We start from the raw sequence: 24,288 nt of genomic DNA, 5'->3' as shown, positions 1-24,288 counted from the left end.
AAAAGAAGAAAAGAGAGAAGAAAAAGCCAGAGGGGGGGGGGGGGGAAACCCAAAAAAGGGGGAAAAAATCCCTAAAAGGGGGGAAAAAAGCCCTAAAAGGGGGGGAAGCCCTAAAAGGGGGGGAAAAAAGCCCTAAAGGGTCGCGGTGCAGATGTCGCTCGCGAAGAGCGGGGACTGCCCCAGAGCAGCGTGAAGGAGATGCTTGTTCGGTGACAGAAGCAGGTGCGTTACCTGTTGTCCACTAGACGTGGGAAGGGTTGCGGTGAGGTGGAACTCAGGGAATATACAGGTGGCGGAGGAGACAGGAGCAGAGGGGGGAATAGGGTGGTAACCAGACGGTTTCAGCTCTTCCCAAAACCCCGGAGAGTTTGGGGATAAATCCGACGTGACATTCAAGGACGGATTTGGCAGGGGCAGCAGCAGGGTATTTTGTATTTGGCTAGAGCAGGCCTTTTGGACAGAAACACTGCCTGGAGCGAAGACCTGATGAGCTGAAGGCTTAGCACGTTGTTCCAGTGGCTGCGCTCGCCCTCGTGATTAAAAACGTGTTCCTCATTTCTAACCAGAGTTGTCAGGCTTCAGTTCACACTCGTGGATTCCTGCCTTTTTTCCCCAAAGACAGTTCTGTGGTGTCTGGTATAGTGACTGCTCCTAAAGATAGGCACTATCATTGAGTCATCTCAGTCCTCTTCTTGGTAAACCAAACAAGTCGAGCCTCTTCAGCCTCTCACCGTAAATTATCTTCCCCGTTCCCTCACAGGTTTTTGTGCCTTTTTTTTCTGCTGCTGCTGCTGCTTCAACGTTCTAGGGTCCTCTTCAAGCATAGGTACCAACATTTTAACTGGATGTCAGGATCATCAGTGTAGAGGTGATATAATCTGTATATATTCTTGTTTCCCAGTCCACTCTCTATAAACCGAAAGATGATTGTAACTCAGGTTGCCGCAGCATCACGCTTAGATGCATTGGTATCACTCCCACGCGTGACCCTCCTTCAGGTTCATTTGCAGCGTGCAAGCTGCACGCACCAGCACCAAGGACCAAGGGAAGTTACCGGGAATACCCTGGCTGTTGGGCCCAAATTTGTAACTCTATTTGCAGTTAGATCTCACCTCGATGCAGCCACAGCTGCGTGGCTGAGCTGCGAGCCTGTCCTACGGCTCGGTCTGCCTCAGGTGCCCGTGCCTCTGCCTCCCCCCACCATCACCTGCCTTGGCCAAGACGCTTCTCCTCCTCCTCTGCTCTTCATGGAGATCAATGAAGCCCGTTCAGCCTTTCCAACACCCTTTACTCACCATCATGCCAGCCGCTGCCCTACTTAGGACCCAGCTACTCCCACTCAGTCCAAGATCAAACCTGGTGGTCCCAGCCAAGACCCCCACCCCAACATTCAGCCCAACACCCCCCGCCTCTATTTTAGCCCCTGTACTGGAGCAGGGGTCCCTGTTCCACAATAATGGTTGGGACAACAGGATGATCATACACAAATTGGTCAATCTTGCCCACTCTTCCAGCATTGGAAACGGTCGTTTACCTTACCAAAGGATTTAAGAAACGGGACATTTATTTACCAGTCTTTACCCTGACATTTCTTCCCAGCTTATGAAAAATCAAAGCTTTAGAAACCTCCAGTGCAAAAGGTTGCATCTGAGTCTTCATTTTAACAGCCATCAATGGACCTGTTCCTATACCATTTACATACACTTTTGACCTCTGATACATAGTGAAACGATGTTACGTAGTTTAAATATGTGTCCTCTAGTATATCTTTTAGAATACAAAATATTATAATTTCATTTGATGCTGGTTAGTTCTTTTTTAATGAGAAAGAGAGTATGATTGTTCCCTATTTGCCTCTATGCTATTCACAGTTTTATAGACCTCTGTCACTTCAATACCTATTGTTTTTCTTCCAAGATGCAAGGGCCTATCCTAATCAGCCTTACCTAGCATGAAAGCCATTGCATTCCTCTCATCATCCTTGTGACCTTTTCCTGTAGGTTTTCGAGCTCTGCTGGAACTTTTTTGAAATGTGATATCTAGGAATGCACGTAGTATACAGGAGGGTTCAGCCTCATTCTTGCCAGTGGACAGTGTTTTAATATGGAATAAAAAATCCCCATCAAGAAGGCACAAGAAAGGTTATAAGAGGGCAAGCAGTAAGGCTGGATGCTAGACCTGCAGTTGGGGGAACACAGTCCTTGATAAAACTCACGCTTATGTCTCACGTTTTTGGAGAGTTCCTTCTTTTTTGGCCTTATCTGGATGAAAACCAGATTTGTTTCCTGCTTCCACAATACCTCCTCCCACGCTGTTGGCACAGATTGAAGGAACTGACTGAAGAAATTCTGATGTCTGGAACCCATTTGACTTGACTGCCTGCTGACTACCTTCTTCCATTGACCAACATCAACTGGTCCCAGTATAGACCAGCCGTGCTTCTCCTCCCCTGCTGCAGCTTTTGTCAATGCTCCTCCACATCGACTGCGTTTATACTAGAGACAGCAGAGCCTCAAAAGCATGCCCTGTGCATGCATCAAAAATCAGGTGAAGATTTTGATGTTACTTAGTTCGCATGGCAATTAATCCCACAAACTAAAGATCTTCCTGCAAGAAATCTCTGTCTCTTGTGCAAATAACTGCACCTTATTATAGAAAGCTCAGCTCTACCTGAAGGGCAAAGCTGTCAGCCAAATGTCATCACAGAGCTTTAGGAGGATTTTTAAAGGATCTGGATCTCAGACCACTGACAAAAACTGGGAGTCAAATTAATTGACTTGGTATTGCTGTGGGAAGCCAGTGCCAAGAGCAGAAGTCCGCTCTGACTGACTTACAGCAGTCCCTGCTGCTGAGGTGATGTGATGGAGTTCCCTGAAGTACTGGGTTGTATTTTTTGGACTAGGTATAGCACAATGTTCGCACGAAGTGACAGAAATGAGGCTGGCGGGAGCCTAATTCACTGGTGGTGGATTGCCAGGGTGGTGCGGGTTTTCCTAGCCAACCAGAACTGTTGTAAGGCGTTATTCGCTGCTATAAAGGAGTTCATTACCAGCAGGTAGGATAGAAGAACTCTCAGATTAGAAACTAAATTGACTGATTGTTGGTACGGCACTTTAAAAAAGGGCAGCGGCACCAACAATGCAAGCCTTCAAAATGTTTCAAGTACCCAGACAAATAATACCAGTTTTAGCTGGAGTCAGCTCTCACACAATTAGTTTTCATCCTTTAGCTTGCCATTGGGCAGTGGCTGGTTTCTAAGTGAGTTTGCTCAGGAAAGGAAGATTAAACAGTTCTTGCGTAGATCAACATCCAGCAAGAACCACTAGTTAGACAGCGATGGGGCATCTGCTTTGTGCCTACTGAGAACTGGTTGCACCGTTGTGCAGCTGAACACGGAGCAGAGTTCCTCCCCTGAAAGAGTCATCTGCTATTTTTGTCATCAGTTACTCACAACCGTCTCTTAGCTGCCCAAAAGGACGTGGGTTGGACCTTTTGAGATCAGAATACTCTAAGCTTTGGATGTGGTGGGGCAGATCGGTGTGGATTTTTCCTGTGAACAATGTCTTCTTTCACTGTTGCAGCATATTGCTGGTTATGGTTGTGAACTGGAGGCAGTCAGGATTCATGAAGAGGCTCTGGCACCTTACATAGCTTGTTAGGGTGGTATCTGAGAGCTTGAACAGATCCCCACAAGACATACCTTAATGAAAAACATCTCACAGTTGCAACTGGTAGTCATTTTTGAGAAGGTGGTAAATTTTTGGCACTTGAGTTCACCGAAGTATTCCAGTACAACAGAAGATGACTAAGTGCTAAAACCAGCAGGACCTGTTTCTATGAAATAGTCTGACTTACCCATAACGCAGGCAAGAGGCGTTCTTACCCTACCCATTTTTGAAGAACAATAGAAGACGTAGGGAACTGCAAACCTCCATACATCAGATACAGACTTTCATAAAGCTTATAAAAAGAAATAAGCATTTGATGTCTGGTTATGTACATGTATATACATTTTTAAACAGCATGGATTAGTCGAAAAATTTTTTTTTTTCTTTCATGAGGACATGGTTTTATAAGGACATCAAAATAGAAACCACATCACTTTCTGGAAGCTAACGCTGCATGTATATCAGTGTGATAATTGTAAATTTTTATTAAAAATTAAATACGAGGTAATTGTAATACTTCATCATTATCTTGGGAGGATGTTTTGAATAGAATACCAGAGAGGTCCATTAACAACTCTGGAGAGTCTTACCAACCTAATATTAAGGTGATATAAAGCTGGGAGGGATTATGCATCCTTAGAGGATATGAGTAGACTACAAAACCACTTTGATAAATGGCAGAAGATGGCAAAATAAATAACATTGGTAAAATGAAATTTAGTCGAGGTAATATAAAATGATTCATATCAGATACTTAGACATACAAAGGTAGATTTTAGAAATGCAGAAAGGCGGCAATACAACAGAAATATCTGGGAGTTACAGTATTATTAACATACATTCAGACAAGGCTCCGAATGTATTTGGACACCAACATATATTTGGGCAAGTGTCCAAAGCCAGACAGGAATGACAATGTTTTGTATGCCATAGCCGTAGCTGACTGGTATTTTAATGTGGTTTGTTACCACATTATGTTGGCTTATTTTTGAAAGGAACCGGGCATTCTCAATGAATATCTGCCTATGGTGAATTTTAGTTCTCTTCTTTAGTTCAGTAATGCCTCAGATTGCTAAATGCCAAGCCTGATGTAGTATCTATAGGAGGCGAACCTAATTTATAAAGTTCTCCATAATTTTCCTCTAGTGAATGTCATTGGAAATGATGAACTAACTGGAAACTCAGAAGTCAGGTTGTATATTTGCGTAAATTTGTTTCTATTGAAATCTGAAATTAATCTGCAGAAAAGAAAAGACTTCACATAGATCATGCTAGACATTACAGATCAGCGTATTAAGCTCACGAAAGCAAGTGGAAGTTCTTCCATTTTTTGCTGGGTTATGATTACAACCCTGAAGACCTTAACTAAAGCCCTGTTTATTGGACTGTCTTGTACTAGGGCTCTGTAAAGGGTCACAGCCAAGGTAAGCACAGAACAAACTAATAAAAGAGTGTATTACCTTCAGATGGTCTGTCTAGGTGGTCAGAGAAGTAGTCTCAGTCTAGTCCTTAAGCCTCTAAGATTCTGCGCAGTTTCTTCCCAGACTGGCCTTTCAAACATGGCACAAGAGTGCAGCCAGCTGCTTGAGAGGAAATTAATCCAATTGTAAGAAGCAACACGGCCTAAACGAGCTGCTGTGCAGCAACCCCTGATTTATAGCTAGGGTCCTACATTACCCTTGCGATGGACTGAAACCAGCTGCTGGGGTTAGCACGCTCAGCTTTCCTGCAGCAGGGCTTGACTACGGTGCATCGGCAGGTCAGCTGCCCGACACCGCTGATAAGAAATGACATTTACTTGCCAGAAATTCACGCAGGGTTAGGTGATACCATTAGGTTCTGCTGAAGGGCTCCTGGACTGCACCAGGCAAGCTAGTAATTTTGGCAGTGGAACCTAGAAAGAGGTTCTTCTTCCTGAAAGACAAACTGAGAGCGTGATTCAGAAGCCCAAATGTAGGCATCTAAGTGCCCTTGGAGATCCCTTAGCGTATACCTCTTCTGCTGCAGAAGGGCACTGGTGCTCCGTAGGCTCAGTATGTCCTCGGTATAGCTGCCAGCCCCATGCAGTCATCTTGGCTACTCTAGGACATCTCAAAGGGAATGATACACCTACTAGGTGTATGCTTATCGCATACAGGCGCAGGCCAACTACGCTACTATATGTGACCGGTTGGTTGGCGGAATCACTCTGAGAGCTGCGTGGACCACAATGACCAGAGCTCCAGCTATCTAATGGGCACTTACACCCCTAGTTAGCTTGTAGGCACACATCTATGTGTAAACAACTATATTTAGGTGTTTTATTACATACTCGATCCTGCCCCTAATCTCCCTGAGCATCCATATTTCTGTGGGGAAGGTGTACTACAGACTGTCTTTGCCACTGGATGTGTAAATGGACATTTCTGATCTGACAGCACACAGTATCTCCTGTCTTGACTTCCAGAATTCCTAAACCGGGCACTTTCTACCTGTGCCAGGTGTAGGACCTGACTTATCAATGTACTCAGAGTAGGCCCAAACCCCCCAAAACTGTGTGGTTGTGTTCTCCAGGACATTAACCAGAGACACAGGCTGGCATACTTCTTGAGCCTGAGCAGGCTTCTTATTTAGGGGATTTATATGCCCTGAGGCATTTAACGTGTAGATGCCTAGGCCTGAGATAATCACACAACACTCCTTGTGTAGTCAATGGAGAAAAACAGGCATCTCCAGAGGATGATCCATACCATCCTAAGACAGGCATTTTAAATATGTAAGCTAAATCACTGAAAAGCTCTCAACAGAGCATGCGAGATGGTAAGTTTAAAGAGATGAAATTCTGCTTCTAGTGACACTGGAGAGCTAACAAGGTGTAGGGAAGATCTTTTTCTGAGATTCTGGAGAATCTGAGTTATGCATTAACAAATAATGGTAACAAATGTTCACTTTAGGAATCTGATGCAGTGACCAAAATTATCTGAACACAGTGAGCATGTGCAATATTCCAAAATTAGCCTGTTTCATTTTGTAATATGCCGTGTTACAGCGTGAAGCCACCTGGCAGCTGGAGTGCAGGCAGCCTTTGATGTGCTCAGGAAAGACATCTCTATTCTTTCACTTCGGTGTTTGACCAGGCTGAATGAACCAGTGGCATCCAAATGGGCTCAATTCTGTCCTGAATAAAGAGACAAGTGAATAAGCACATCACTCTCCTTTTGCACGTGGCAAAGTGGGCCAGCAAGATATTGGTGGTAATGTGCTAAAATAGAATGAGTGCTTTGTCCTCCATCAGTATATCATATCCAGGAGTTTGCTTGCAGTCAGATTTGGGAGGAGTCAATTTGTCAAAAAAATAACCCCCAAAACAACTAGGTGAGCTGGGAAATTTCAGGATTTGGGGATGAACAAGTGAGTGCAAATTACACGTGTTAATCAATGGCACTGCTAAAAAACACTAAAAGCAAAACTAAAAAAAACCCCACATTGTCACCATAATTACAGATAAAATCAGAATTAACAGTGCATAAAGCTGTTAAAATACATTGTCAAACAAAGGTCATTACAAAGCAAACCGCAAACCAGGACACAGGCAAAAGAGCACAGCCAAATCCAGACTCAGCAGGCAGAGCTGAGGACAGCCAAAAAAGAAAAGGACTGATCCAGGCTGGGGATGGGAAGCAAGGAGCAGCTTCGTTGCTCAGTAAATTTGGCTTATTGAGAGGACAGGAGGACCCTTACCAAGAAGGTAAGAGCAACTAAACAGTATACTTGCTTCATCATTGTCATAACCTAAAAAAATCCCCATACTCATCCTGCAACAGAAATGTATGGCTAACAAACTAGAGGCAATTTTTATTCTTGAAATTGATGTTAAAAAGGACAAAACCCAATTGTTTTTTCTTAAGAACATTAAAGCAACAGCATTTCCTGGCTGGTGGTGCTTTGTGGTGGTGTTTCTTTGTAGTGAGAGCTACGAGTTGAGATCAGGAGATAATGTTAACATTGCAAGGAATGCAGGAGAAAAAAACCCCATGATGCATGTTTGTGCTCATTAAATGAATTCTTCAAAGGAATCAGGATGAAAACAAAATAAAGATTGCCAGCCACGCATGAGTAACAATATTGAATGTTCTGGATGTTTTTTAACAGAGCTGGCTGAAACTCTGACACAAGCAGTTCACCCTCATGCAGGTGTTTGCAGTTTCTAGAATGCAATGATCATCTCCCTGTTCTGCTCCACATGAAAACAAGGATTAATTTTTGCGTTACATTTCTACAAAATTTGTCACCCTCTAACACCACTCATAGCTCTCCTTAAAGCAGGAAAATACTTGACAGGTCTCAGGGCCTGCCAGAGCAAAAAATAAAGCATCCACTAAGTGGTAGTGTAAGCATCATGTTAAGGCTAAAAAGATGGAAAAGCAACAGCCCTTTTCAGCACCATCGGTTTGAGCAGACACAGTGGTGGGACACATATCTAACTTGTAACTGCTTTGGTGTGTTCTTTCATTTACATTACAAAGGAATGTTTTTGGCAGAAAGTCGGTGTAAGCAGCATTCATTATTCCTTTAAGGGCCTTGATAATTCAGTATGTTAATACGCTGCAGGCTACCAATGCCGTCAACCATCCACCAAGATATAAATTAAACATTGTTCCAGCATCACTATTTCTGTATGCAGTCCTGAGATTAAACGGGATTGGAGCTCAGATCATGGGGTGAAAAGTTGTGATGGTTGATACTTTTGTGAGACAATTCGGGCCAGGCAGAAAACACCGGGAACTGAATAAAACTTGTGAAAGAAGCCATCATTAGCACACTGGGTCTGAAAATAACAGAAAACGAGACAAGTAATTCAATCTGACAAAAAACTCCCCCCAACGCTCAAGAGGAATCCTCAAGTACATCTCTGAAGTCTGGCTCAGATACAGAAAGGAGGAGTGGGCTTCTTATGCAGCTTTGGGCATCTACAGCATGGGTGTCTCTAAATCGTTGCTCAGAGTCCCCTTATGGTCAGTGGAGAAAAACTGGGACTTTTGGGTCATCAATCATTTAATCCTAACGCAGATGTTTAAACTAGGCCTGATGAAGTGCCTCTTTCTTTGTCTTCTTTATAAAGGGAGAACAACTGACTTACCTACAGGTAGACATCTCCACTGAAGATACCCAAAGTTACCCAAGAAGAGATCCATCTTCACTACATAGACACATGTTAATATACCAGGCTAAGCTTGTTCTGCTTGGCCATCTGGTGAATGACTGACAAACTCAGCGGGTTTAAAGGACTCTCGCAAAGCTTGGTCCTGCCGGGATGGCAGCTCCACACTGCAGTGGTGTCGCACAGAAGTCACAGCGCAACTCTCAGCACCCAACTTTGCTGCAATGAAGTAGCCGGCGAGTCTCCACAGACTTGCTCGATGGGGAATGAAGAAAGAGGGAGACTGCCATAGCAAGAGATTCAGAACTCTAATCGGACTTTGGTGCTTTAAGCCTGCATCTATATTAGTGTTTTAGTCTGGATCACAAGAGAGCTTTTAAAGCCAAGTTCCCAAGCCTTCCACCTAGTGGGCTTTGGTTCACATTATTCATTCACGCAGTCTCAGACAACATGAACTTTATTTGTTTTAGATCAAGTAAACCAGAAGATGAAGTCCAAGAGTATACCGAATACGCTCCAGATGCAATGGGCATTCAGTTCATGGGACCAGATTAGGACTATTCTGAAAAAAGGAAAAAAAAAAAAATCCCTAACATTTTTATAGTGTGGGTGTCAGCACTGACTGTTTTGCTCTTCAGATGTGCCATTTGTTTGCACTACCCGCTAAGGTAACGTAAAGTGCATAGGGCCCTGGAAGAGTCCCTTGCTCCAAGCACTGCTCATCAATGGTCCATTGGTGTATAATTACCAACACTGCTTTAGCCACAAATCCAAAACACAGCACCATGTGGGCTGTTATGAATTAAGTTAACTCCATCCCAGCCAGACCACTATACCTTGGAGCTAATGCTCTAAGTGACCATTACAAGAATTGCTTCCTAAGACATTATCTATGAGCGCCTTCATTGCTTCACAAGCTTTAAGGTCTTCCTCATGCAATGTATTTGCATACTTTCGGGGAAGTTACAAAACTCTCTATCCTTCCTGTAAATAAATGGACACTTTGATTCTCAGGAAGAAAAAATTACATGCTTTGCATACTTTGTTCCTTAATAATTCTGACTAAAAAAAAAAAAAAAAAAGACTTGGCATGTTTCCATAGTTACTTCTTTTTAAGACTAGTAAACTGTTTCAACTCTTCATAGTTTAATCTGAGTACGTGGTTGAAATTGAGTTTTCCTGAGAAGGCTACATTGAGTTAAATTCTACCAAAGCTGCTACCAAAGGATCAAAATATCTTTTACTTTAAAAAAAAAAATCAACAAAACAACCTTTATGAAGTATATTGGAACAAGGATATCTCACTAGCTGTTTGCTCTGTAAAATAGGTGTATTAAGGAAAAAATATCTGTAGAATGACTTTAACTCTACACCTATAAAATTCAAACTTTGTGGCACTGATTTGCTGAGATAGCATAAAAACACCAGAAAGGCTAAACATAATGTTCTGCAAGGAACCACAACACATTCATTTTTGCACACTATATACAAAACTAAAGGGACACAATTCAATACATCTCTTGATAGCTAATGTTTTTTAAAACCAGAAATTTAAAATCAATCCTTGCGATCTTTGTTCAAAAGTATTCCTACTTTCACTCAGATAAAATCAGGCAATAATACAATTACAGCTTCTCTGCAAGGCAACAAAATAACACAGACAATTCTGGTCCTCTCTGGGTATCTCTATGTGTAACACAGTCTCGCACATTGATGTAATACTGCTTCTTCATTCTCTAACCCTTCCCATTCATTTGCAAAGGCGGTGTAAACTAAAATAACCAAGAATTCTTCTATTGAAAGCATTTACTTCCTCCAGGAATGGAGACAGATAGCAAAGTTAAATGATATAACAATTTAGAGAAAATCATACAGCTTCAGCTGGGAACAAAAAGTTACATCCTTCCTTATGCCTACCTTTCATAACAGCAGCATCACTCCCATTCTACTTGTAAATGAACCTCTTATTGCTTGTGTTAAACCAACATCCACTGGTTCCCATCAAGGACTTACTGCTCCATGCTCCTGTACAAAGCCATAGCAAGCTACGTCCCTGACCTTGAGTAAATCACTTGAGATCTCAGTTCATGTAAGCACTGCTGCGAAAGTCATAGAGCGTATGGCAGTACAGCAGCACTCTTCACCTGCAAAACTAGCTCTAAATTAAGACAAAATGCAACCGAGGGATGTGAAAATGGAACACGGAGAGCGTGGGAGGCTGAATGAGATGGGTAACAACGAGAAAATGGCGTATCTTCACTTTGGTGGGCTGCAAGCAGAAGGCGCAGGACTCGGGGATGGATCACGCGGTTTCTTGGCCCCAGGGTTTACCTCAGGTGCCTACCAGGCATCAGCAAAAGTCTGTGGGACGCCGTCGCCCAGCCTGTGCAACGCTATTGCCTTACACCCCCTGAAGGGGACGTCAGCACCAGATTCCTGCCCGGAGGGCACGGACCAGAGAGTCTGGCAGCAGAGCCGACCCCTGCTTCCCCACCTGCAGGCGGGTTTGCTTGCTGCCAAGGTAGAAGGTTTGCAGCCAGGCTGCCACCAGCACAGGCTACAGAAATGCCCACTGTCCCCTGGTGGGTAGCTTCTGCTGTACCCACTCCCTGCAAAGCTGAGTCACCGGGTACAAAGTGCAAAGACAGCGTTCAGTTGATGTGACACGCATGATGAGGCATCCAAAACAAGAACACAGCATTATCAAGGTATTGTGGTAAATCCCATAGTAACCTAAAGAATTTAACTGAGAACATGCCGTGTAGGACCTCTGCCTATTTGGCCCAGCTAGTGAAAATTGGCTTTCTCCCACTCCCATATCAAATTCTTTGACCCTAGTGTGATGTTAACTCTGCAAATCTCTAGGCTGAGCATTCCTCCAACGCTAGGCAAGAGCTAGTTGTGAAGCCATTCTTTCAGCTGCTGCTCTTATACCAACACTTGAGGTTACCCGAATGAAGATGTACACCACGTTCACAGGCTCTCGGCAGACTTCTTCAGTGGGGTGTGCGATTCTCAGGTGTCTGGTAACGTCTGAGATGTCCAGGGGTATCAGAGAAGCCCAGTATAGCAAGATATGACATAGAGCTTCTGGGAGACTTACACCCTAAAAGCAGCATCTGTCGGCCAAGCAGGACACCTGAGGACATCTCAGTTGGCAGACACATTTGCATGGACAATTTAAGAGACAGCACAGGATGGTTGGAAATTTAGACGTTAAGTGTTTGTTTACTTCCGTGCTGTGTCTCCAAGCTCCACAACAGTTAGTGGGAAATCTAACCAACAAGGTCTACTGTAGTCAATGACAACCTAATCAACACAGCTCAGGAAGCCTAAAAATGATTTGCCTCCTTGCAGAGTAGAGACACGATGGCTAGTTAGCTGATGCTTTCTACATTCACTGAAACGGGAGTATTCAGCAATAGCAAGGCTGTAGACACCTACACTAAGGGATCAGTCTCAAGCGGGATCTTTCTCACCTAGCCAGAGCATTTTTGACAACTGTGTTCTGTAAGACAAAAAAAGCTAAAAGCATCGTTGCTTAGTTTTTACTTTCATGGCAGTGCATTGGTTTGGTGATGGGTTGTGGCAACTACAGCAGTGAGATATTCACACAAGAACCACATTGCAAATAGGTATCACAGAAAAAAAAAAAAAAGGCCTTTACTTACTTAGAAATGTTACAAAATGTTCCTCCTTTTCTTTTATGACAGCACAATGACAGTCCTGTTTATGTCGTATCTCTTCATTGAAATGTCCCAAAGTCATAAAGCCTCAAAAATTCAGCTGAACTTAGACAGTTGCTAAGCTAAGACTGGCATCATCCTGACCCAGGCTGACTGTATTCCCCCATGCATCTATATCCATCTGCTATTTTCCTTCTGTTATGCCAAGATTATCCATCATTTGGGGCAAGGGAATGCCTTTTATTTTGTGTCTGTTCAGGACTAAGGAATAGATGCTACAAGAATACAAATCATCAGTACCACGGTGCCTGTGATGATTTATTCTCCCCTACGAGCTTGCCTCTTCTGCAAGAGACCTGAAATCCTTGCCTGCTTTTTATGAAGAGGCATGTACTTTTTTAACACTTGCGCATCCAATAGCTGGTGAAAACAATTCAGGATAATCAATCTTTTAAGATTTACTGCTAAGCATCAACATACTCAGTGGAAGCCAGGACTACTGGTTATTTTCTTTAGATTAGCAACAGGTGTCAGATACTCTTGCCAACTAAAACCAGTAAAGGCATGACAGGTATGCAAAGGGAGAGCTGAGCACGGAGCAAACCAGGGGTAGGTTTTGTTCATGGGTCGAGCATTTAGGCCAGGAAACAGGCCGAGGCCAGTAGAAGAGACTGGACTTCCATTACAGAAGCTTTCTGCTGATATTTGTAAAGTAATTACATCAGTAATTCTGCAAGAAGAAATCTCCGAGAAATCTGCTCCCACTAAGGAAAGTGCAGTAGCTATGGTTACCGAGCAAACGGGGAGAGGAGGCAAAGCTGAACCGTCGCTCTGGGCACCGTACACCATTTTTAACACCAAAAGCCTAGTTTTAGCTTTACAAAATACAACTATGAGAACAGCCACCCACGTTCCCCATTACAGCATGTGTATATATATATGTGTGTGTGTATATATATGTCTGTGTGTCTATGCATGTGTGTGTATATATCTATCTATATATATCTATAGTAGGATGAGGGGATGAGAAAGAGAACAAAAAAAGTAATCAGCTTTTAGACTGTCATACAACTATGAAGTTCGTGACGTACTCATAGGCAACAATCTTGTACGCTCGGTTCGACAGCCCAGGGCCAGCACCGCGGGACTTTCCCCAGGGAACTTCTGCTGCCACAAAGAAGAAATGGGTGTCTTCATTTGCTCCTGAGGATTTCTCAAGAGGTACAAGCAGTTCCCTATAAAGGAACTATGTCTATATTGCAGGCTTAGTGCAACCCTTCCAGAAAAGCTCCAATTAACCTTAAGGCTAATGAGCGTAAGTACTACTTGTAGTGTAGCAGCAGAATTATGGAACTTGGCATGTGCCATAAACCCCCCTGAGAAACTGGGTAAATATTTAAGCAATTAATCCACATTGAATTTCACATAAAATGGCTTCACATAGTCATCGAACTCATTAACTGGTGTTTTTGAAACAGGGTGGGGATAGTTTAGTGGGCTGTAGCCCTGCCCATGCGGCCGATTCCCCAGGCATGGATTGGGACCCAGGTGTGCCTGCATAGCCACCTTCACATCTTCGATGGCAATGTCTTAACACCATACCTATGCCACCTGATCAAAGTCCTCTCCCCAGTGGCCACGAGCATGGCCCATTCCACCTCCTCCCCACACTGCTGTCTCTCAGTCACCAGACACTTACTGCAGCGCAGTGCCTGCCATGCCATCGGCAAAGTACCCTGGATGCTTGAGTTCCTGGGATATCTGGACAATATGCCTGGCTGTGCCTCGGTGCACACCTGCAGTCGAATCGTGGTTTCTTTAGCATACCATGTAGACATACGCTCTGAGGCTGCAGTTCAAATTAGTCATCTAGGTTTCCTCTTCAGTCCCAAGGAAGAAGCAGGCACCGTCATCTCACTCATCTCAGGCACCTCCTCAGCACAAAACCCTTTCAAGGTTTTTATATCACTAAGCTAGTCATCTAGACTCCCTCTGTAGACTAGCTATGAGTTTGGTCACTACAGTTGGGTGAAATTAATCCCGTCCCTTACTAGATACAGTTTCCTGAAGGTGCTTCATTCTGGAAGGTGGAACGGGCTGCTACCAGTTTGTCCCTGTGAATCTCTTCTCCAAAAGGACAGTAGGATAGCAGGGGCTGTTTGGGAACAGCTAGAGCAGGGCTTTCTGCTTTAACACCAACTTCTAGATGAAACAGTGTCTAATACCACTGAGACACTCTAGAGTTCCTAAGATGTCCAGGCAGGGCTGGCAGACATGACACGAGACTTTTGTGAGACCGGTGTCCTTTTGGAGCAGTAGCTGGGAACCAGGAGGAGAACATCTTGGCTAGCACTGGACACCTAATCGTGTCTACCTGATGGCTGGGTGCGTGACCTACCTGTAAAGCCAAGGCAGACATAGTCAAAGGACCCTGGAGATTGATTCAGCTTGACCCACAACAGACACCATTGCACCAGAACACGAACACAAGGTTGGTAGGTAGGTAGGTAGGATGCAGGATTTAACAGAAACTCAGACTTCTGGAGCAGCAGCTGGAGGCCAGGCAGGATATCTAGTAAATAACCGCACATCTGTGCTTGGGGATCTCAACTGAGCCTATAGATTCTTGTTGCTTCTGTGGGCTGTTACTGGAAAGTCAAAGCATTTTACAAGAAATTAAACTAAAACCTGTACCAGCTTTCATCCACCTGTTTCCACGAGATGGCAAAATTTAGTCTTCTATTCTTTTCTTATATAAAGTCTTTCTAGACATTAGAGGCAGTCTTCAGTGTAGTTACATCTGCACAGGGCTGGCCAGTGTGACACTGGAGTCATGAGATACCAGTACCCTTTTGGACCAGAAGCAAGAAGCCAGACAGGCCTCGGGCAGCAGTTGCCTATGCTGGACAAGCAAATCACATTTATGTCATGGGCAAGATGCACATAGTTTTAATAGTTAAGACATAAGGTTTAAATCGCTTTCATCTTGAAAACGAAGATAAACCAACATACATTTAGTTTTAGGGCAGCAGGTTTTCATGGAGGGCTTCAGTTTCTAGCATCTTTCGGCATGATCACAGGCTGAACTCAGTTGCAATACAAATGAAATTATGGGAATTCAAACCCAATTTCTTTCCAACATTGAAAAGAATAAGGCTTCCTTTATTCAAACCAGTATACAGACCTCCTGCACTCATGCAAAAAGGAAACTTCTTTCTATACTATAAGTAATACTAAATCAAACTGAAGACTTAAGAAAAGAATTCAAAGTAAAAAAACAATACTATAGACACTGGTAAGGAATTTCATCTTAACCAACAGAGCTCAAGAAAAATGAATCACAGAAACTCTCTCATCTTGAGAAATTTATGCATCCTGTAATCCCCAAAGGGAACAATCGCATCTGATAAAAATCTTTAGACCAAAATTAAAAAGTAACAATAAAGCTGACAGAACTGCCTGAAATACATATTTTAGCAGAGAGTTATTAGAAAGTCAGCATAAAGTGCCTCTTAATCATACTCATCGTGTATCTAGTGGCAGTAAATCCAAGCAACCCTAGTTTCATATACCTCTGTAGACTTTATTTTATTGCTTACTTGCTTAGTAAATTTAAACTAGGTATATTGGCAATGTGTCTAGGGTGTCACCTGGAAAAGGTAAATTTCCATCACTCATTATGAACCTGCTTTAAAATATCCAGTGTTTGGAGCCAAAGGCATGAGTTTGCAAAGCTCAAATTATTGGTCAAACCATTAAAAAGATCCATCTTCAGAATATTTTTAGTCTTGGTGCAGTCATCTCAGTAACTCTGCTTTGAGGGGCACTCAGAAGTTTTAACCAGGGGTAGTCAAGATCTTAGGGAGGAAGCAGTGATAAACCTCCAAACCTCATCATTTCCACTTTTCATTTCAACAGAGTATCTACGAATCTAAACAGAAGATCTGTATATACTACCACATAATGACTTAGCAATATTGTCCATAAAAATTATAGTGAATAAATCAAACCAGCAGTGATGTGTTATTGAGCTAAGAGCTAATTTCTGTCAAATTCTGGTCATTACATCTTTGTTAACTTCTACGTGACTTTTCCAGGAGAGAGTGCCCACTAAAAAGCTTACTCTGCAGGATACCATTTGGTATACAAATTCTAAGTAAGAGGCTTTACAAATGTATTTAGTACATTAAACTTTTCAGTTACTAGCAATTCCAACAAATGCTTTAGAAGTTAAGAGTGTCTGAATCCCATAATCTCCTGGATCTCCCAGTTCCCCCAGGAAGAGACAGATAAACCTGGACTTCTTCCCAGTCCCACTTGCTAAAGAATGAATAGCATTAACATTGCCAGAGCAGGATGTGAGGAAACACGCAACACTTTCCATCAGGAGCCATGAAGTCCCGTGTCAGATGTCACAAGAGTTTCTGAGCTATTTCATAGTGTTTTAACAAGCAAAAGGCAAAATTAATTCAGTGTTTAAAAATTAAACATTCAAGTTCTCATTGTAATTAGTATTAAAACAGGATGGAGAATTTACATAAAGTCTGACAACAGGCTTTTACATGCCAGTTGTAAATTATTTTTTAAAGCCAGTTATTATTTCAAATGTTCAAAAACTTCTGACAAGGGACTAATTCATAATATTGGATTACTGGTCTTAGTAAAATGGACACTGTTGTCTCCAAAAGCCTAAATTATTGTGAAATCTCAGATGCATTATGTTGTCTGCTTTCAACTATATTTAACACTGCTTTATTATTTAAAAATACAACTTTGAAAGTAAGATGACAAGAACTAGATTTATTTGGCCTAAAGGGAGAGGAATTAAAGGAAACAGCTAGATAACTATATAAATATTCACAGAAAAAAAATAATGAAAGGGAGAGAAATATTTCCACTGGGATTAGCTGTAATAGTGTAAAAGGCTAAAGCTGAAAAAAAAAAATCAGTTTAAGCTCTGTATCAGGAAAAAGTGTTTTTGAAGACACTAATGTTGGCTGGACAGAGAGGAAACTGTGACTGCTTTTCAAGTGAATCAACCGATCCTCTTCCTTTCCTCCCTCCTAGGCAACTAGAGGGGTTCTTCAGCCCTTTCAGGCTTAATTTGCTGGGTTTTGCCATCTGATTCTCCAAGTCAAAGAGAAGCAGTTGGCTCTTGTTATCTTTCTGTGAGTCACTAAAATTATTTGAATTGTTGAAAGATTACAGGACGTCAAAGTCTCAGGAGCTTCTCTCCTCCAGTTTCACCCACTTCATGGATACCATTAACCACTGGAGAAGACGTCTTAGCTTCTAGATAACTTGCAGGAAGGTATGAAGACAGATGAGGAAGGTAATGAAAATACTGTGGTACCTATCAACGTACTCAGGCAGCGCAGGACTCTGAACCTACATGAGATCCTGCACATCAGAAGTACTGAGGCACTACTGTAGAGGAGGTTTTGAGGAAACAGATGAACACTGGACAGGACTATCAACTCAGTCCCTAGGTGGTGGGGAGGTATTCAAGATGGCACGATATCCTAAAGAATTATGCTTCAGCTTATACAGAAACATCTGCAGTTAGTCCTCAGGGCATTCGTTTTCATTCTGTGAGGTGAACAGGACTGTGTCTGCATATATGGCTAAAAATTAATAATTGGGTCTTTCTCTCATAAAAACAACCAGCAAAATCTGTTGTTCTGCTATTAACCTCGAAAAAAGCAATGTCACGCCCTTCCCCAAAACAACTGCCACAAGAGTATAATGCCCCCCTGTACCGCCCCAACAGGTTGGCATTTATGGATAAGTAATGCTGCAAAAGATGTTCTGGAATGAACTGCAAGCACAAAGGCTTGGCTTCTCTGGTTAGACAAAGCTGTAAGATCCACATACCTCCCTCCAAAACCCACACGAAGAGATCAGCGCTGCCCTGTAAAAGACAGGGTGAGAGGTCCCGTACACTTTCCATTGAAATAAACAGAAACACACTCAGACTCATGAAGGGGAAAAAAAAAAAAGTTCATGTTTGTTGGAAAGAAACAAACCTATATTAAAAAAAAAAAAGATAAAAATACATTAAGCTAGAGAATAGCCACCAGGCTTTAAAGTATGCCAGGCTGTTTCTGACATGGATAAAATTCATGTCTTTGTTTTGACTGAATACCATATTACTAGAAGGTCCATGGAAAAAACAGAAAATACTGTGTCCATGATTGATTTTTTCCTCTCCTTTCTGAGAGTCTCCTGGTTTCAGGTGCAAAAGAGAGAAAGCAAAAGAGAGAAAGCAAAAGAGAGAAAGCAAAAGAGAGAAAGCAAAAGAGAGAAAGCAAAAGAGAGAAAGCAAAAGAGCGTGCCTTGTAAAATCTGCTGTGCCAGCTGAGTGGCTGGCAGTGGTAACCACCAGCAGCAGACCGGTAACAACCAACAAGTAGGCAAGGTGGATCTCAGCCTCACAGCAATTTCCACGCTGATTTGGATCACCAGAGTCCCCATATCCAAACACGTCTGTATTAGTTTTGGAAATCAGACCTGGAGCTTCATGCAATTAATTAGTCAAGCTCCTGTACAAGGACAGAGATCAAATCCACAATGAGTGTCTGGGGATTTTACGCTCCTTTTCTCCTGCTTCCTTAACTACTCCAAGCATGACTTTTTGCTTGGGTTTTTTGTTTGTTTCTGAAAGAACTTGTGCTTGCCAGTAAGCAGGGATGGGGACTGTGCAGCAAGCTGTTGCCTATTCACAGGAGAGAAAAGCAGGGCTCATTCAATAGAATGTGAAATTAAAACCCAATTCTGTTTCTCCACCGAAGTTATTTAAAAGAAAATTTGTTCTGAACTGTGACCTCTGACAAAGGAGGAATAAAAACATCTTTCTTAATGGAGACAGCCAAAATACAGTTAAATGGTGGTTGAGATAGAGAAATAAAGATATATTAAAGCAGTCAATCAGTTTGTATTCAGAAGTCATCCCAGCTCTCTGTCCTGCCTTTTATGACAGCTAGATCCCAACCGCGCACTGAACTCACTGTGCTTTTTCTTGTATTCTCTGAAGACTTTGGAGGCCAAAACCATAAACATCACCCAGCTTCCTTCATAATGAACATGCTTTTTAGGGGCATGCTTGGAAGCTCGTTAGAATTATCAGGAATGCACTAATTTCCATGGACTTTGGATCAGGCCAAGACTACCTTGGCCAAGATGTAACACCAAATGACTTGGCTCTCAACGCAATTTTACGGCAAGTACGAGCAACGAGGATTTGCATCTAAACCCACACAGCTTTCTGTGGCACGTGACATGAATTGCTCCCACAGGAAGACGCTACTTCCAAGTTGTGTTATCAAGAAATATTCCCTGCCTTTGGCATAATTGTTCAGTAATATGCATTTTGTGTATGGAATAAAACAGAAATGCTGACGGGCCAGCTTTTATGGCTGCTGACACAAACTTTCTGAGCGTAGCTGTGTAAGATCTGCTGACACAAACCTTCTCCTTGAGAACAGCTGCGATTGCCTGCTGCTTTGGGGAGGGGACGGGGTGGGCTCTTTTCTTTCTTTTTCTGCCTCCTGCGGAGAACTCCAAAGTGCTGGCTGCGCTGATAGGGCTGAAGTAGCTACCAACGCCTGGTTATGGTACAGATGCGAGCATCTAAAAGACAAAGTCAGTTCCCCTCCTGGCTTCATCCTCCATTTGTCTTTCAGATTATTTAATAATCCCATGCTCAGCAGTATTTGGATAAGATGGACCATATCTAAAGTGCTCCAGTTAAAGCTGAATAGAGCATTATGCGTATTCTTCTAAACTGATAAGCACTAGGGATAGGCAAACTTCCCACAAAGAGTCAGATGCAAGGCACGATTTACTTGAAGGTTAGTGAGCATATTCACAGAAGACAAGTGCAGCTAGAGGGTAAGGCAGCAGCTTCTTGGGCTCTGCATTTCAGGGCACAGTTAGCATATAAGTGTTTTAAAAGATACTCAAGGAGCCTCCCAGCTCCCTGTTCAGCACAGATAATGAAGAGCTTATGTCTCCCCTTCACCAACAACAAAGTGCTTAAGGATACGCTTAAAAGCTTTTTGCTGATTTAGGGCCTCAGTAACTTGTCTGCAAGGATCTGGATGCCCACGACTCCCCCTTGAAAGGAAAAGTGCATTTGAGTCCTGGAGGAATTGATGTGCATTGCAAAGTCTTTCCTAACAGTTGCCACAGCAGAAACCTCATTGCTTAATTTAGATATCCTACAGCAATTACTGCCAAGTCATGCCTGGGTTGGTACAGTAGGCATTTTGAAACTCAAGCTTTTCTAGAGTTGCAAACGTTCATTTTATTGGTCCTAAACTTACCCTAACATAGCGCAAGGTTAGTCTTCTGACTTTCTAACCACGCTGTTATTTACAAATGTCTCAAACTCACAGATTTTTTCAGCAGAGCTGGTCGCTTCCTCAGTATGACCCTACTCAGGTGCGAAGGCGTAAAGTGCAGCACTCGCCAGAACGGTTTGATTGTTTATCCTGAGCAACAGCCTAGAGCTCCTGAAAGAGCAATTGAAAAAAGTCAAACTAACGCCTTTGCACAATCACAAGTTACAATTAAAAAAAAAAACAAACCCAAAACCAGTACTTGTGCTGTAAGATACAGTAAGACTGGGGTGCTGAGCCTGAGCCAAGCATGCTTTCCCACTGGTTGCAACAGAAGTTGTGTGTCAACAGACACCAGGCACACACTCAGAAATGCATTTTTTTTCCTTCCCCATTCATGTCAAAGATGATTAGACCTTGAACAGTGTAATATCTGTCCGGTGAAACCCCCTGCGTTGCTGACAGAAATCAATGGAGCCACGTTGCTCAACTCAGTCGGATGCAGAGAGAAAGCCTGGGCGGACAGATGAAATACTGCAGTGACAGACAAGCCAGTATGCTGGGCTTTCTTGTAATGCAAATGAACAAGCCTTGCCTGCTCCCGATCTTTTCTTGTAAGAACCATAGAAAGTGAAGCCTTCCACAGCTGCCCAGCATACTGACTTTATTGCCCAATTCTATACAGAAATTTCGATAGACTAATTTATCTTAAATTTCAGCAAAATGAAAACAGGAAACAAACTATTCCCCAAAGCTCCAGGGTTTAGAGTTGTCCGCAACCTTTCTTCAAATAAAAGATTTCCCTTTCCTGCACCAAAGGAACAATATGGAGTCTCACACCAGCCTTAAAAAGCCATCTTGGATGGTATGTTATCATCTTGTCCTTTGCTGTCTTTCCTCAAAGATTTCGTCCAGAATATAGTGGGACAGAGAAGGTAGTATTTGCGAGGTGACAAAAATAAATTGAAAAGCATTAGCAAGACGTAAGGTGCAGTCATAGCAAGCCTCTGTCAACTGTGCAGCTTGGAGCTGGACCTCTATCTGAAAAAGCAAACAAGAGGTTTGTGCTTCTGCTAGGTTTGAAGGTCTTACCTCTCCCCACCTCCACTAACAAGGTGGGGGGGGAGGAAAAAAAAAAAAAAAAGGTTTCCAAAACCTACAGACTGATTAGCAGCAAGACTTAGGTACCAGATGCTGGCACATTAAGAATTTTACAAAAGCAAGTCCTGTCCTTTCTGCAAGCTGTTGTAAACATCTCTGCCTCAAACCCCTCCAAAAATAGGCCAAATCTGCTATAATTCACGGACTAGCTAGCTGCAAAAATATTTCAGAGTGCCTTAACTATCTATTGCCTAAATCCTAAATGAGCAGGGAGACAAAGCAGAGTACAGCAGTCACCCTGAATTACAGCAGAAAAATCACTTTTCCTGTCCCGAAACAGAAAACAGCAGTCGGAAAACAGGAGTTATTAAGCTTGGCTACGTCCTCACTCATTAAGACCCGACCTTTATTACTCGATTATCTCAAATTATTCCGTTTCTCCTTGAGGAGCAAGGCTGCGTGGACGGGTGATGGCAGGGGAGGCTGGTGGGACCGACCCCCTCGTACCGGCACCAGTCCAGCCAAACGGGCCCCACAGAGGACTGAGGGAATCATTTTATTTCTTTTAATTCTGCCACTAGGGATTTTAGATTGGTTTTCAGCTGGACGGAGAAGAGAGTGCTGGGGGAAAATAGCAGATTTGTGTCGTGCCAAACCAGTGGCAGCGCTGAAGACTGGGGTTTTTTATTATTATTTTTTAGTGTTTCGGAGGCAGCAGGGGCAGCAGCCCCTCCTGCCCTCCATCAGCTCCACAGTCTCCAGCCACAAAAAAAATCCCCAAACAGAAATCCACATTATCAAACTCATTTTCCACTCCGTTCTCGCAGCCCTGCCTCTGGTCCCCTCGCACCAGCCACCACAGGGAACTGCAGGAGTACAGACAGCTCCATTTTGTACCTCAGCACTTGATGAACCTTATAGACGCGGCAGAGCTACCTCCAAAATGCCGCTCCGGAGGAGGACGATGTTCAAAGGAGGCTTTCCCAAATCACTTGTTGATAGAATGTTTTTCTTAGAATAGCTTGATTTGACGCAGGTGGTTTGGGTAACATATATTTGAATCCTTGGCTGCTTTATATACTGCTTTTTGTTCAGGATGGCCAAGAAGATAATTTTGTGATGAATTAACTCTCCCTCTCAGAATCAGGCTGCGGTCCCTGGCATCTTCCTTTGATGGTGCAGGGGCTTTGGCTACGGGTGACCAGGGCAAAAGGCTTCTCCTTCCAGAGGAATGTGACACCACAGACCAGGCTCTTAGCTGATGACCTTGCCCTTTCGAGGCTGAGCAATAGCTGGTTGTCAGTGGACTGATGTGGGAGGACCAGTCCTTCCGTCAACAAGGGAGAAACCCATGCAATAGGACTTACAATAGGTATAGACGGTCTTTTCCAAACAATTACAAGTTCTCCCTGCATCAGCTGGACACAAGCCTGTTTCAAGCTAAAGGTCTATCAAGTCCCATCTTCAAAAAAGGTTCACTGTCCTCTCCTGGTACAGTACTTCCAGTTTCTGTCTCACGAGCCCGCAAAGGCAGAGCAGTCTCACATTTTGCTGCCTTTTGATTATACACACACACACACATTGCCTAACTTTTGCATTTTACACCCTCTTGTGCAGGATTTCATGCCATCTCCTCTCCTGCAAAATCAGCTGCTGATGCTCTATATTAAGTAGCAAGCTCTGTCCTTCCCCAGGTTTGCTCTTCTCTTTGTTTCCCAAGACTTCTCTCTACTCAAGCCATCCTCAGGTTGCTTCTGCTAAGCCTTTCTGCAGCCCTGTTTCTAGGTCTCTTTCTGCTGGCAACCATTCCAGCTTTAGCCCCTCTTGAACCTTCCTGGGCACCTACCTCTTCTCAGCCCGATTTCTCTCAGTTCCTTAGCTATGAAACACAAGATGTAGGGGACAGATCAGCTGAGAGTTGGTCCTCAGTCCCCCTTAGTGGGATCGGGCAAGCTCCACGGAGCAGACAGGGGAGCAAGAGGGACGCAGAGCAGGAGCTGCTGGTGAAAGGCAAGGCACAACCTCAGAAGGGTATAGTCCCAGCTGCTGAATGTTGAACTCCACAGGACTGTCAGCATCAGCAAGGATTAAATCAGACCTTTTGGCTCTTTGAAAATGCTTCTCTACTTTCTTCTCTTCTGCACTGATTGACTCTCTTTTTCCTCCACCTCCCTTCCCCAGAAAAAAAAACTGTATCCCAAATGTAACTGGATGCTTCTATATTTAAGAGATGAGAAATTAAGATGACTTGTTTGGAAAATATACTCTCAAGCAGGCTGCATGTCAAGGTCTTCAGAGTATAAAACAACTGTATTTTCTATGAACAAACAGTGGAGTAAAGTTGGTCAGAATAT

At 43.1% G+C, this 24,288-nt stretch overlaps 1 protein-coding gene across 1 annotated transcript in view; it reads right to left on the bottom strand.

Moving 5' to 3' along the window:
* OGFRL1 (opioid growth factor receptor-like 1) overlaps nt 1–2,400 on the bottom strand; it is an 11,059-nt gene extending 8,659 nt beyond the window's left edge. The window contains exon 1 of the mRNA XM_010565826.1: nt 2,229–2,400. Within this exon, the coding sequence (XP_010564128.1) occupies nt 2,229–2,400 (172 nt within the window). The remainder of the gene's footprint in view (nt 1–2,228) is intronic.
* Nucleotides 2,401–24,288: the final 21,888 nt, after the last annotated feature.

The sequence above is a fragment of the Haliaeetus leucocephalus genome, unplaced genomic scaffold, assembly GCF_000737465.1.
Source record: "Haliaeetus leucocephalus isolate CR32 unplaced genomic scaffold, Haliaeetus_leucocephalus-4.0 Scaffold195, whole genome shotgun sequence".
NCBI lineage: Eukaryota > Metazoa > Chordata > Aves > Accipitriformes > Accipitridae > Haliaeetus > Haliaeetus leucocephalus.
The sequence above is the reverse complement of the archived record's forward strand: the minus strand, read 5'-3'. Positions and strand labels throughout refer to the sequence as shown.